This window comes from Arachis ipaensis, chromosome B2, assembly GCF_059453495.1.
Source record: "Arachis ipaensis isolate K30076 ecotype BB chromosome B2, ASM5945349v1, whole genome shotgun sequence".
In the NCBI taxonomy this organism is placed as follows: domain Eukaryota; kingdom Viridiplantae; phylum Streptophyta; class Magnoliopsida; order Fabales; family Fabaceae; genus Arachis; species Arachis ipaensis.
Genome location: NC_142437.1, coordinates 116,747,365 through 116,761,747, shown reverse-complemented (window position 1 = coordinate 116,761,747; position 14,383 = coordinate 116,747,365). Strand labels below are relative to the sequence as shown.

The 14,383-nt window shown below is 30.1% G+C and overlaps 1 protein-coding gene, 1 long non-coding RNA gene and 1 other non-coding gene across 3 annotated transcripts; 2 read left to right on the top strand and 1 right to left on the bottom strand.

Moving 5' to 3' along the window:
- The first annotated feature begins 4,684 nt into the window (after positions 1-4,684).
- LOC107628543 (uncharacterized) lies at positions 4,685-5,249 on the top strand. The gene is made up of 2 exons (XR_001617829.3): positions 4,685-4,778; positions 4,948-5,249. It is a non-coding gene; the product is annotated as an uncharacterized LOC107628543 (long non-coding RNA).
- Positions 5,250-7,006: 1,757 nt separating this feature from the next.
- Positions 7,007-7,079, top strand: TRNAK-CUU (transfer RNA lysine (anticodon CUU)). Its single transcript has one exon. It is a non-coding gene; the product is annotated as a tRNA-Lys (tRNA).
- Positions 7,080-7,151: 72 nt separating this feature from the next.
- On the bottom strand, positions 7,152-14,110 carry FAS4 (RNA helicase family protein). Its single transcript, XM_016328716.3, has 12 exons — positions 13,819-14,110; positions 13,210-13,264; positions 13,025-13,094; positions 12,845-12,919; positions 12,675-12,724; positions 12,537-12,597; positions 12,086-12,454; positions 11,701-11,943; positions 11,380-11,610; positions 10,674-10,790; positions 9,330-10,544; positions 7,152-9,008 (listed from the first exon to the last, which is right to left on the bottom strand). Exons 2-12 carry the CDS (start codon positions 13,257-13,259, stop codon positions 7,482-7,484), a joined length of 4,008 nt encoding a protein of 1,335 aa, XP_016184202.1. The 5' UTR covers positions 13,260-13,264; positions 13,819-14,110; the 3' UTR covers positions 7,152-7,481.
- Between the last annotated feature and the right edge of the window lie 273 nt (positions 14,111-14,383).

Genomic DNA, 14,383 nt, shown 5'->3' with positions numbered 1-14,383 from the left:
TATATAGTATCAATTTTGTAATATTTAAAGATAATATTTATTAATTTGTAATATAAAATTTATAAAATTGTATACACTAATTATATATTAGATTGACTCAATTATCTAATCTGATTTATTTTGAATTTTTAGAATCTAATTTGTGCCTTTAAAATAGTCCCGATAAAATATTAGAATTAGATGCAAATCTAATTAAATTTTGGTATGACCCAACTCATATACGTTTCGTTCTATCTGTCATACAGGTTCATTTGTATTTTGTATAATTATTTTAAAATACAATACTTATATTGTTTTTGGTTCTTTAAATCTCAACAAAATCCTAATATTGAATTTTACACAGAAATAAAAATACCTTTATATTAATTATTCTACTTTTACTTTTACTTTTAGGTTTTTTTTTTATAGAAAGAAGAAAACTAATTTTTCAAAAACGTTCAAGGCACAAATAGAAAATAATATTATTAGGGGAAAAAATCCGATAATTTATCATTTCTCATTTTCGGTGTGTTTTAAATTCAAATTTAGATGAATATAAAAAGAAAAAAATATCGAAGTCATCAAAACATCTTCCTCTCTCTCTCTCTCTCTATATATATATATATATATATATATATATATATATGTCAATTGATTTAATTGTTTCATAGATAATTTAATTCCAGAAAATTATTATATTCATAATTCATCTGATCAACAAAAATTAAACTATCAAAATGGTATTTAAAAATTTACATTACTAACAAAAATAACACTAAACATTACGAACGATAAATATATTTCCAGAAGGTTTATAAATATGACAAAAATGGTAAAATATTAACATATATGCTAAAAAAAACTTCAGAGGTCAGATTTTAATACGATTTTTTTTAAATATTGTTAGAAAAATAATATTTTTTATTGTCAATGGCCAAGTCTTTTAGAAAAATAAAAAAATGGTAGAGATCAAAGTTTGTTACATTTTTATAGACACCTTTTGAATAGTTATTCAAATATTTTCATAAAAAGTTAGATATAGATGGATAAACTGCTTGTTAAATGTAAATATTTTTTTAGCACTTATAAAAATCTAATATTTATTGATTATTTTCATCATGTCTTCAAATTATTCGAAAATTTATTTACCTTTCATATCTTTAAGTATTATATTTATCAGCGATATAAACTTTTAAATACTATTTTAATAATTTATTTGATCAACAAAATATCATATATGTATATAATGTCAAATCAATTGATTTAATAAACTGTTTCTAGAAGTAATATATTTTAATTAAAAGGATTGAAAACTAAAATTTATATAAAAAAATCTTTAATATTTGTTTCGAGGATAAGTTTATATTAGGTAAGTAATTTGTCAACAATAATGTGAGGTAGCAGCATTTATAACCCCAGATTCACCTTAGCAAGACCCTATCTATTATTGTCATCATAATTAAATATTTTTTGATTTTTCACACTCCATTTTAGGGTGTCGTTCGCCAATGGATTATTGTATGCACAAGGTGGGATTCGAACCCCAATACTTATTTAAAGAGACTAATGAGTTAATTACTAAACCAACCCAAACTTAATTTTATCATAATTAAATATCATATTAGGTTTAATTTATTTTGCAGGAGCCTATAAATAAATTAATAGAGTTGATTATTCATATTCAATTATTCATTCAAAGAAAGTAAGAGAACACAAAGTGAGTTTAGCAGAATGGCTACTAATATTACTCTAAAGCTTTTTTTGTGCACTCTTTTGGTGGCTTTGCTTTCCACTTCAGGTAGTAAATTTTTCTTAAAGCTTTTTTTTTTTGTTTCAAATTACATTTTATAACAAAACCATGCTGGTTTCAACTTTTCTCTTCAAGAAAATCAATAAAAATATCTAAATTATCTATTCCAAATTATTTTTAGAATAACTTCAACAAAAATAAACTCTTAACCTTTTTACATACATAAAAGAAAAATTTAAGTTCTAAAAAAAATCAGTACATCCTAAAATGAGAGAAAGAGTAGATTTCTTATTCTGAATTATTTATTAAAAAAAACCATACAAATATATTATTTTGTTCATATCACATTTGGATGTTACACGAAAATTCTAGTGGGCTATAGATATTATTATTGTTAGAATATGTAATAAAATTACTTATGCTAAAAATTTAATTTATTAGATAAGACTATATGAATAGTTATACTTAACATGCTCTTCAAACAAAATTTTTTTATTTATTTAATACATAAATTTTGCATAGCTATTTTTTTAAATTACCTTAAACAAAAAACTTTTTTTTTAAACAAGAACTTAACTCTAGATTTTTTCGGTAAAAGAATTTAATTCTATATCATAACTTTCTCATTTCAAACATTTAGACAATTAAATATCAATATATGACTTATTATACTTAACTGAATGAATATAAAATATATTTAAATAATAAATACTATATTAATCTATCAAATATGTTGATTATTGCAGACGCAACAAGTGGCACAATGGATAGGATTGAAAATGTGGGTTTTTGTGATTACAAAGGACAATGTAACAGTTCATCATGCAGTCTTTTGTGTACTAAACATTATCACTACCAAATCGGTCAATGTATTGCCACAGTAGGTTGCTGCTGCTATAATAATAATAATAGGTTAACTTAGGAGCTTTTCTCATTATGTTTGTAGCAAGTGGAGAATCAATGAAATAAAAAGTTATTGAAGTTTATTTTTTGCTTCAATATGATATATGCTTAATTATTATAAAATTAAAATTTTATTACCCTATCTGATCCAAAATAAATTTTTCATTTTTTAAATTTAATATTGTCTAGAATCATTATTCACTTTTTTTTAGTGACTTCATATAAATGAAAAGAGAGAGTAATTGGAATGAAGAAGTATTGGAATAAAGTAAATGAGATAAGATTCTATATGATTATTGAAATAATTTTTAGGAAAAGTCTAGGGCCAGCAACTTTATTAAATTCTGGCCAGCATGTAACTAGTAAAGAAAAGTGAGTCATTGGATGAAATTTCACACCAATCTCACACCATTAAAATCATCATTAATGGCTATTTAATGACTACAAATCACAAAAGTTACTGACCCCTAACATTTCTCTAATTTTTATTCGCTAATTCGTTTAATTATTCAGTTTTATAACTGTAAGTTACGTTAATCTTTTAATTACCAATTTTTGTTAACTGTATGTTTTGTCTCTCCCAAGTCCCACGAAAAATCGAAAATAGATGTCATGTTCTTCAATTTTAAAATAAAAGTATTTTCAACTTTTGTCATCGATAATGTGATGTAAATGGATAAAAGTTAATGCATCATAAAAATATCGATGATTTAGCTGCCAATTTTAATATTTTATTTTTAATTATTTTTTTAACAATATCAACAGTAAGTTGTCAAAAAATATCAACAGCAGAAATAACTGTCGGTTTTTAATGTCGAAAAAAACATTTTCTTGTAGTGTCAGGTTTCTTCCATCCCATCTATTTAAACATTTTTTGAGATTAACTCTTGATTGTTGCTATTTTAAAGTAATAAATAACTGTAATACACAATCAATACAATTATAGACAATAAATTATAAAAAAAATATTAATAGAAATATTAGATTTTATATTAAAATAAAAATATATAAATAATGAATAAAAATCTGAAATTAAAATTAAAATATTTAAGATCATAGAAAGAAATAAATAAAAACTTTTTATAAATAACGGCTCAAATATTAACGTGACAATAAATTGAATCAATTAACATATATATTTAAATTAATTAAATTAAATGTTGATATAATAAACTAATTATAATTGTTTGATTCAATACAATAAGTTAAATAAATAAAAAAATATATTATAAATACGAAAATGTTTGGTAATAAAAAAAATAAGCCAAAAATAGCTATAATTTGTCTTATTTAGTATTTATTAATTGTTGCGACAATTAATGAATGTTAAATAAGACAAGTTTTGACTGTATTTTTTGTCTCCCTAGCATTACCCTTATAAATATGTCATGTAAAAGTATAATATTTTTAAAAATCATTAATCAAATACATAAAATCAAAAATTAATATAAATTAAAACAAAATTAATTTATTTATTTTAATCAAATAAAATAATTAATATAATTGATTAGTTATAGTTAATATAATAAAATAAAATAATAAATAATTTAATATTTATTTTAATCAAATCAAATAAACAATTAATTATAACACTTTTAAAAATTATTAACCAACAAATATATATGACAGAAAATTAATACAATTTAAAATAAAATCAATTTATTTATTTCAATCATATTAAATAATTAACATAATTAATTAATTATAATCAAACAAAATATTAAAAATTTAATATTTATCTCAATGATATTCAAAAACTTTCTTATTTAAGGGTCGTTCTTATTAAAGCAAAAAATAATATCCTAATAGTGTTAAAAAGATAAGAGATAGCAATAAAAAAAGAATTTGTGTTTATTTTGATTGTATAAAATAGTAAAATATAAAAAAATATTTATAAGTGTTAAAAAAATCAAAATAATAAAAACGTAATATCTTATAATAAATATTTAGATATGTCAAATAATTTTAATATATTCTAACAAGTAGAAATTAGTTTTCCATGACACTATAAATAATCTAAAATATAGAAGGGATGACATTCGTATTCTTTTATTCGAAGAAAACAAAAGAATATAAGGTGATTTTCATAGAATGGCTCCAAAAATCTTCTTGTGCATTTTTTTCGTAGCTGTGCTATTGGCTTCAGGTAATAAAACCCATTTCAAAGCTTAATCAAATAAATACTCTTTCAACATGAGAAAATAATTTTTTTCATAAAGTTATTTAATTTTTTGTTAAAGATCCCCTTGATTTCTATGTACACGGAAATTCTAATGGCATTGGGTTTAATTAATTTTTACCAATTATTATTGCAGAAGCAACAAGTGGCACAATGGGTGAAGTGGCTGAAATGAAGGTCTGCAGCAAGAGTCATGGAAAGTGTCCAGATAATAGATTTTGCTCTGCTTACTGTATAGAAAGGAATTACCAAAGAGGCCACTGTGAAGGCTTAGCTTGTTGCTGTTTCATTCACGACTAGAGTTTAGAGTTTAAGATTTTTGTTATTATAATAATATCCCTATTAATAATAAACACAGCTTTTGTGTTTTCCTTGTTACTACTAATTAACAAGTGGAAAAATGATGAAATAAAACTTTTTGAAGTAGTTTTAAATTAATGATATATGGTTATTACAAATTTTAATTTATAAATATGATGAGATGCGATTACTTAGTAAAATCAAATAATTATTATTTTAATATTCAAAATATCGATGAGGATTCTCTTCATCATGATCTAAAATGAATATGAGAAGCTGGTTATATTAATATTTTAAAGAGAATTTGAAGGTTTAATTATTTTGTTAGTTCTTATAATTTTACCAAATTTATAATTAGATTTTTATATTTTTTTTTAATTGGATCTCTACATATACTGCTTTCAATTTTATAATTAGGTTTGTTTCATATAAAAAATATTAAAATTAACATAATATTTCTTCTAAAAAATATATAATCAAAGATTTAATTAGGTTCTTAATTATAGATATATTTAATTTACAAAAAATATTCAGTTAATTCTAATATCTTTTATATTAAAAAAAATCTAATTACAAAATTTAAAGCACTGTAGCGATTCAATTAAAAATATATATATAAAGATCTAATTAAAAATTTGATAAAATTGTAGAAATTAACAGAATAATTAAACCAAATTAAAAAGAGAGAGGATCCTAATTCTCATAATATAATACTTTCATTTACTTATGAGATATTTGAGAATTATGTTTAACTAAATAAGAGGGGGGAAAACATCTACTATGTATCAAAAAATTACTTGATGATGTTATACTTAATATCCTTATATTTTATTTGTAAAAGATAAAAGGTCAGAATAAATATCATAAATCAAGAAAGTAGATGTGGTACTAGGTAAAACAATCATGTTACTTGTAAAACTTTAAGGAAACACATCGATCTTTAATTTACTGTTATATTTATGTGCTTGGTAAAGCTGAAATATGTAATAAATATTTTCTCTCAACTTTCTTTGATATCAAACACATGATCAACATTTTATAGATTAAGGTATAAAAATGCTGTGTATGTACACAAAACAAAAAAAAATCACAAATTAGTTACTATATATTTATATATAAAATTATAGATATATGTGTTGTTTGTACCATTTTCAATGTATATTTTATATTTTAATATATATTTTATATCCGTCATTAATTTAGTACCAATTTTTTGTGTAAACATAATAGTCAGTAGTCAATAAAGCATTTATTTGTTTTTTCAGTTGACCAAAAACTATTGATTTGTTAAGATGAAAAAATGCATTTAAATGTTGTTCATATATAAGGAAAGTAATTTAATTGGTTTTGACTAAATATATAAGGAAAGTAATTTTTTGTGTGACTATTTCATTTTATAAGTTTAAAATAAAACTATAAAACTTTGATATCTTTTAGAATATTCTAAAAGATAAAGTTAAATTTTAGAAAAAATGACAAATTGATTCCTAACTTTTTGATTTGCGGACATTCAAATTCCTGAAGATTTAAAAATGCATTTAAGTTTTTGACCTCTTCAAAATTTGGACATATCGATCCCTAAATTTAATTTGTCCAATTTTTAAAAACTCTCTCACGTGTGCATCTGTATCAACCAGGTCAATGGAGTCACATTTGATTTTTTCATTAAGTCTGACAGACCCAAGTGAACATAAGGGATCAATATGTATAGGTTTTGAAAAGATCAGGGACTTAAATATATTTTTAAATTTTCGAAGATTTAAATATATGCAGATGAAAAGGTCAATGACTTATTTATCATTTTTTTTCTAAATTTTAAGAAACAGGTTAAATTGTTAAATGGGATAAAGAAATTATGTGAGTAAGTTTATAAGTATTGAAATTAAAATTAATAAGCCCGTCTAGCTCAGTCGGTAGAGCGCAAGGCTCTTAACCTTGTGGTCGTGGGTTCGAGCCCCACGGTGGGCGATGATTATTTTTTTAACACACCATTTTTGCTGTATCAGAAGTTATGGTTAGTTGAAAACCTAAAACTTTAGATTGTTACTACTGATCCCAATATTCCATTTCCAACCATCATCATTAGATGAGGTGTAAAATACATATTACAACTTTGATATACTAAGATGTAAGGATACTTAAATAATTTAATTTAACTGTGTTTTGAACTTAAAAATATTCCAATCACATTAACCATACAATGATGCCTCCTCAAAATATGCTGATGCTCCTAGCTTCACCAAAATAATTCACATTTGGCTCATCAGCAACCAAACCCAACTAACTTTCTTTTTGATCTATTCCACAACAAAATTCCTAGCAACTACATCAAGATACAAGTCTGAGAAGCAATTCTCTGTTGAGGAATTATCAATGTGATTTAGATATTCCCTTAGACTTTTTCTTAGAACTTGTCTTCCGAGGGCGTTCTTGTGTCTCCCGAAGCACTTCGCTTAGCATTTGTAACCATAAATCTTCAAAGTGGCTGTGAAAACTCTGCTGAAACCAATCCAAGATTTCTGAAAATAATTCCTTTGGATTCTCCTTCCACACAGTTCGCAACGTAGCAGCACTATCGATTCGCCTGCTCCTTAATTTGCTTAAAAGATTCCCCACCCTCTTTTGACCCAATGCTTCATTCTTCAAAATACTTTCAGGAGAGGCTGACATATATCTGCGGACAGATTTTAAACAAGGACAAACCTGGCCATCAAGCAAAGCATAGGCGAACACTTTTACCTGATGATCATAATTTTTATCTTTGTCGATGGGCAAAGGATGCATTGGAAGCTCCCAGTCGAAACGTCCAAAGGTTGGGATGACCCACTGCTTTACTTGGTCAGTCTGCGCGTCGTAGAAAGGTTTGGGATCCATAACGGATCTAGATAAGTCGCAGTTCGATTTGGCGTGCTCAACAAGCCAAGCTGGCTCCACACTTGTTACTCCATGCATGTATGCTCTGATGGAACTTGTCACCCCATCTTTGTCTGGCCGTTTTGTCTCTAATAATTCATTGTAAACCAAAAACTCGGGGGCTACGATGGATACCGATGACAACCTATGAAGGAAAACAGTGTCTTTAACAATGCATGATTGATACCGAACAGCACTTGATCTTTTCTCTCCATTGGAGACTCGGAACGCTGCTGTAATTCGTCTGGCAACTCTGTCTGCCCAGCCAGCACATATTGCCTGACAAACAAGCCTTTCCTCAACCACGGAAAGAGGATATTTTTCAGAAGAAACCCGCCAAGCATGTTCTATGTCCTGTAGAGTTCCGTGAATCCAAGAGTACTCTTCAAAACCAGCTTTGGAACTCTGATAGAAGACCAGTTTAAGTAGCTGTTGCCTAAGCTTTGACATTTCCTCCATCGTTTTGAAGTGCAATGCATTACCATCACAGAATTCCAGCTTCTTCTGTGACTGCTCGAAACACTGCAACGCATAGGCTGTGGTCAGGGCATCACTCGTGACAACTCGAAATTTTTCACGTGCTTGTTTAGCAGTTTCTTTTAGTTTCTTTCGCCTAGACTTTTCTTTTCTATCGGTGTCTTTTTCACTATCCCCCATGCCAGATTTCTCACACATCTCTGAGTCTCTTCCACTTTCATTTCCTTCATATTGCATAATAAAAGGATTTGACAAACTCAATGCGGCAGCAGCTGCAACAGCATATGCTAAAAGCAAACTTGGATTACATTTATGCCCATGACTTATACTCTTGATAACAGTGAGCAACATTCGGGAGTGCCGAGGACTCAAGGGATAAAGAGCCATGGCTTTTCCCAAAAGTGTAAGTTCATCATTCTTATCCACTGCTTCCAGAGCTTTCAAGCAATTCTCAGCTTCAAGAAGGGAATCCTTCTTAAGAGAAGTAGGAAATGGGAACTTTTTAACCTGGATGAGAAGTAATACTATTAATTATAGAATGATCTCAAACTTACAAATGAAAAGAAAATAATTCCAGTTAGACAAGGAATTGAGTAAATTTGAATATAGGAAGAAGCAAATTATGTCTTGGGGCCTAATATTAATAATCTAAATGAATAAATTCTAGTCAATGCTATGTATGGAATAACCATTTTTTTCATTTAGCCAAAATTAATTAGTCACCATCATACTACCTTCCCCACTTTGCTAATGATACCCCCCAATATAAACAAGCAGGTGGAGAGAAAACTCGGACGAAAAAAAAAAAAAGAAAAATATTAAACTTACATCCTTAAAATGTATCGATTTTAAGAGGAGGACAACACCATGAACAGGAACTTTCTCAACTTCAGCTGGAGAGTACTCAGGACATTCGTTACTAAAGGCCGCTGATGAATACAGACGATAACAATGTCCAGGTCCAGTTCTTCCAGCTCTGCCAGCACGTTGAGCGGCTGATGCCTTACTAATCCACTGTATGTCATATGTCTCCATGCCATTGGAGGGGTTGTAATTTTTCACTTTTTCTCTTCCAGTATCAACCACATACTTTATCCCTGGAATAGTTAAAGATGTTTCAGCAACATTTGTGGCAACAACAACAAGGCGCTCTCCGTCCTTGACTTCTTCAAATACACGAAGTTGGGCTGCTGCTGGCAGCATGGCATAAAGAGGAAGAACAAAGAGTGCACCTGGAGAAGAACTAGAATTTTCTCTAGCTCTGCTCTCCCTGAAAACTTTTGGTTGGTCTGAACCACCTTCTGTATTCACAGAAGTCTGCTCCTTATTCAAGGTGCTTGATGGGGCTTTCCCAGACAATTTTTCAAAAGCAGCCTTCAGAGAAGCAAGGCCTCCTTCCTGCCTTAAGACGTTTACAATATTACTGTCGTTCTCTGATTGCTCAACATTATCATCACCATTAAATTCCAATTCACTCTCAGTTTCCGAATCATAAGAAAAGTCAGAATCATTTTCATCTACATCAATCTCTTCTTCATCATAGCCGCTAAACCTATCAGTTGGCTGGATAGCTGAATTTCCAGGAATGTCAAATGCTTCATTGATCTCATTAATATTTACTCCCTCAACAGGATTTGTGTCGGGGACTGCAGTCCCATTACTTTCTGCAGAACCCTTAACCTTTTTCATGACAAACTCCTTTGATGCTTTGCGTAGCTTCCTACACAAGTCTTCTACTTCCCTTTGCCCAGTAACAAAAACAAGTATGCCCCCAGGAGGCAACCTCTTATGAATTGCCAAGACCTTCGTGTACGCTGCCCCAATATAATCTGTTATTTCAGTTTTCTTTGCAAAGTACATTGTTACTGGAAATTGCCTTGTAGGAACCTCTATCACAGGTGGAGGAGAAGGAAATAACCTTTCAGAAGTGAAGTCTTGTACTCGCAATGTAGCACTCATCAGCACAAGTTTTAGTGGAAAAACGAGATCTTCAGGACTTAAACTTTGCCCTGATTGTATCTTCTTTTGCTGATCATTATAAACCTGTCAAAATAGAAAGATAAAATCATGGGAGGTTCGAATGCCAGTGGTAATTGGCAAGATTATGAAAGAGGATCTAATATAAACTTAAATTACATCTGTGAAATTATTAATAGAATAAATAACTCTCACCAATTGGCGAACTTTTATAACACGTGAGAGCATCCCGATCAGAATATCCGTGTTCAAGCTCCTCTCATGAGCCTCATCAAGAATTAATACTGAATACCGCCTCAATAAAAAATCATTCTGCACCAGAAGGTATCCAACATTATTTATCAAAACAAGTGCGTTTTGATTTAGTCATTCAATTGCTTGATGATATGTTAAGAAAAAGAGAGTTAAATCAGGCATTGTAGCCTTGCACAGCAGGCAATTGCCATCATAACAATAATTAAAAGTTGCAACAATGATAGCAAGAATGTCTGCAGCCACTAACAATAACAACCAAGCAATGAAAATATGAAAGAGGAAAATTTACATTCACTTTTCAGTTTCCAATCAAAAGTGCTATGGAATATGTAGAACCCATAAATGCACTCACATGCATCCATAAACAATAAGTTCCAAAGCATTTAAACGAAAAATAGAAGTTCTCAAGGAGAATGGTTTCCTCAATGATAGATTAAAATATGCCCACAATCAAATGTAAAGTGAACCTAAAGACCCTATCATGCATTGAGCTTTTGAGTGATCGGTACTATAAACAAAAGGTTCTGAGTTTCTTGATTTATCAGCACTTAAAAGTGAACCAATTTTTTCTGTGAAGATATCACTTATATTACACAGATAAGTTTTCAAAATGAATAACTAGAAAAGCAATGAGGTGAATAACAACCTGAACTTCTCTTAGCAAAATTCCATCAGTCATAAACTTGATAGAACAACTATCTCCAATCATCTTGTCATATCTAACTTGAAAGCCAACCTCCTTTCCCAAATGAAGACCAAGTTCATATGCCACACGCCTTGCAGTGGAAAGAACAGCCACCCGACGTGGTTGAGTAACACCGATAATACCACTGTGAATATGGGACTTACTTGAACCATAGCCATCTTCATAAAGAAACTGATAATTTTTTGGGAAACACAATAATCAAAGTGTCAATATAAAATGACAGTAAAACATCACCGTTAATCAAGCATAAGACATACTCACCTGAGGAACTTGAGTTGTTTTACCACATCCAGTTTCTCCGCATATGATAACACTGGAATGGTAATTTATAGCTTCCATTATCTCTTGCTCCATCATGACTATAGGCAGATCCTTCCTTTTTTCTTCAACCTCAGCTGGTCTGTAAACATGCACAACAGTAGGGGTAGTTGAAGGTCTCTGTGCAAAAGGATCTGCAGGGTTGCTTAATTCGTTGATTGTGTTACCGTTTTCGTCTGTCTTATCCTGTTCCATGTTAAAAGGTGCCCAAAAGCATTAAAGTATAAACAAAAAGGTCACCTCATGAATGATAGAAACACTGGAAGAATGATAACGATGAATAATATTTTGTATATTGATATAGGGAAAAACTGAGCAGGATCAACACCTTTGACTTGGTGCTTGCTATTCCATTGGTAGAAAAAGATGCAAGACAAGCACTTCTAATTTCATCAAGTTGCTTCTCAATAGGAATTTTAGTTACAGGTTTATTAATAGATTCATTGGCAGGAATTGTTGCTTGAGAGGATTCCAAAGCAAGAGATGTTGTACTTGATACTTCTCTTTCTGTTCTTGTTAATTGAAATTCAACAATTCCATTCTCCTCAACTTCCTGCACCAGATGAATCCCTTCTGTCTCAGGTTCAATTCCATGAGGAAAATCCAGTTTCTTAGGTTCACCATTATCATGTAGAACCTCCAACCCTTGTTTCAGTAAGTGTACAGCCCTCGTACGTTTCTCCTGCACAGTCTCAGCCTGCACAATATGCATATGTCGTATGAGCAAACAGTCAGTCAAGATTTGTCACTAAACTATCACTGTTTCATTAAATACGAACCCGCCCAATTTTCCATGAAGGTTTCAAAAGAGAATATGCAGACTCCGGAAGTGAGTTCTCTCTGCAAAGACAGAAAATTCCAAATTTTTATCAATAAATGAGTGCTAACAGACAGAACAACAAAAATTCATTGCATACTTTAATGTCTCAATGCTTCTTTCCATGAGAAGTTGTTTCTCCTTGTCACCCTGCATAAAGCAAAGGAAACAATTAAAAAAATAGTAACACTGAAAACAGTCGGGTAGACAATATTTTTTTGAAAAACAACATCCTCCTTTTTGTTCATCTCTCAAGTCTCAAGCATTAACCTCCAATTTCTTCAGCTTCTTCTTCTGAGGTTTGCTCAGCTTCTGTTTCTTATTTGACCCAACTTTTCCGCACTCCTAACACCAAAAAACAGAACTACAATCAGTATCACAAGCAACTTTACAAACATAACCACGCAAATTGAACATACAAAAAGAAGAAAATTGTGGAACTTCCTGTACCTGATTATTTCCTTTCCTTTTCTTCTTAGCTGGCAAGATCAGTGCATTACTATCTCCTCCATTTCCCAAACTACTCATTAAACAAACAAAAATAACGAAGGGTGACTCAGATGACTAATCAAACATAAATCATGCACCAAAACAAAAATGATTTTTTAAGCTATTTACAGATGAGTTTGATTTACCTTTGAGCATCAATCTCGACATGGCTCCCAAAACTTTCCCAAGTTTCCATCTTTTCTGTAATTAAGAGAAAAAAAAAGAAGAGAGTTGATCAAATTTGACCTTCAATTAGACTAAGAGAAAGAAGGGAGTGCATGGCCAGAAAAGCATATTGATTGTTCTAAAAGGTAGCTTTCATGGCTAAGGGGGGAGGGGGGGGGGGGGGGGTTATTTTCATGTATGCTATCTTTTTCACTGGTTAACACCCTCAACTTGATGAATCTCTTTAATCATTATACTTCCTTATGTTTGAAATCCACCACTTTTGGTTAAAAATTCAAAGGGACTGATTTCTGCGAACTCTCCTATAAAAAATTGAACTTTGTAGTCCACTCTATTCACTTCCCCACACAGCTCCCTTTTTATTTCCTAGAATCATGCTATCAAGAAACATATGAAGTATCAGGAATTGGGAGTTGCTTCCAAATCGCTATGCACTCAATCCACACTAAATTAAATAGCTAGTTAATAGTTACGCTGATGCTTCAACAATTCAGATTCTAATGGTGCATTTATTGAGCAGAAAAAAAAAAGAAAGAAAAAAACAAGGGAGCAGAAGCATTGTACAGTACCTTAGCAGCGAGAAAACAGAGGCGGTGAACCGGAGAGGCAGACGCGGCGGTGGCTAGGGCAGAAGCAGAACAGAACGAATGGCGGCAAAGTGAGAAGCAGAACTCACCTTGCAGCGGGACAGCGGAGCCGGCAATCAGAGAGGCGGACGCGGCGGTGGGCGGTGGCGAGTGCGGAAGCAGAAGAGTGGGATTGCAAAGGAAAGAAAAATATAAGGGTTGTAAAATGGGCCCCACACTAGTGCTAATGCCGTTATTTATTTTGAGAGTTTAGCTAGGAGAGCCTAGGACCATCAACTAAGATTTTTTTTTTACGCTTTTTTATTTGTTAGTATCACTATTTATTTATTTAGTGTATCTGAGTATATTAAGTTTTAAAAGAATATCATATAATTTATTATTTCTTTTAAATTATAATATTTGCTATTTTATCTATTTTTGTTTTAATTATAAAATTTTTCATCAAAATATTTTTATTTTAAAACTAATTTTAGTATTTTTAATATTTTATTATCTATTATATTTAGTTTTTTTCTGGAATATATTGTACTTAAAATTGTATATAAAA

Excerpts from the sequence above, each read along its gene's own strand:
- FAS4 (XM_016328716.3), bottom strand. The coding sequence starts at position 13,259 with ATGGAAACTTGGGAAAGTTTTGGGAGCCATGTCGAGATTGATGCTCAA. Across the intron at positions 10,791-11,379 it reads TTTTGCTAAGAGAAGTTCAG|AATGATTTTTTATTGAGGCG; the intron begins GTTGTTATTCAC and ends CTTCTGGTGCAG. Across the intron at positions 9,009-9,329 it reads AATCGATACATTTTAAGGAT|GTTAAAAAGTTCCCATTTCC; the intron begins GTAAGTTTAATA and ends CTTCTCATCCAG.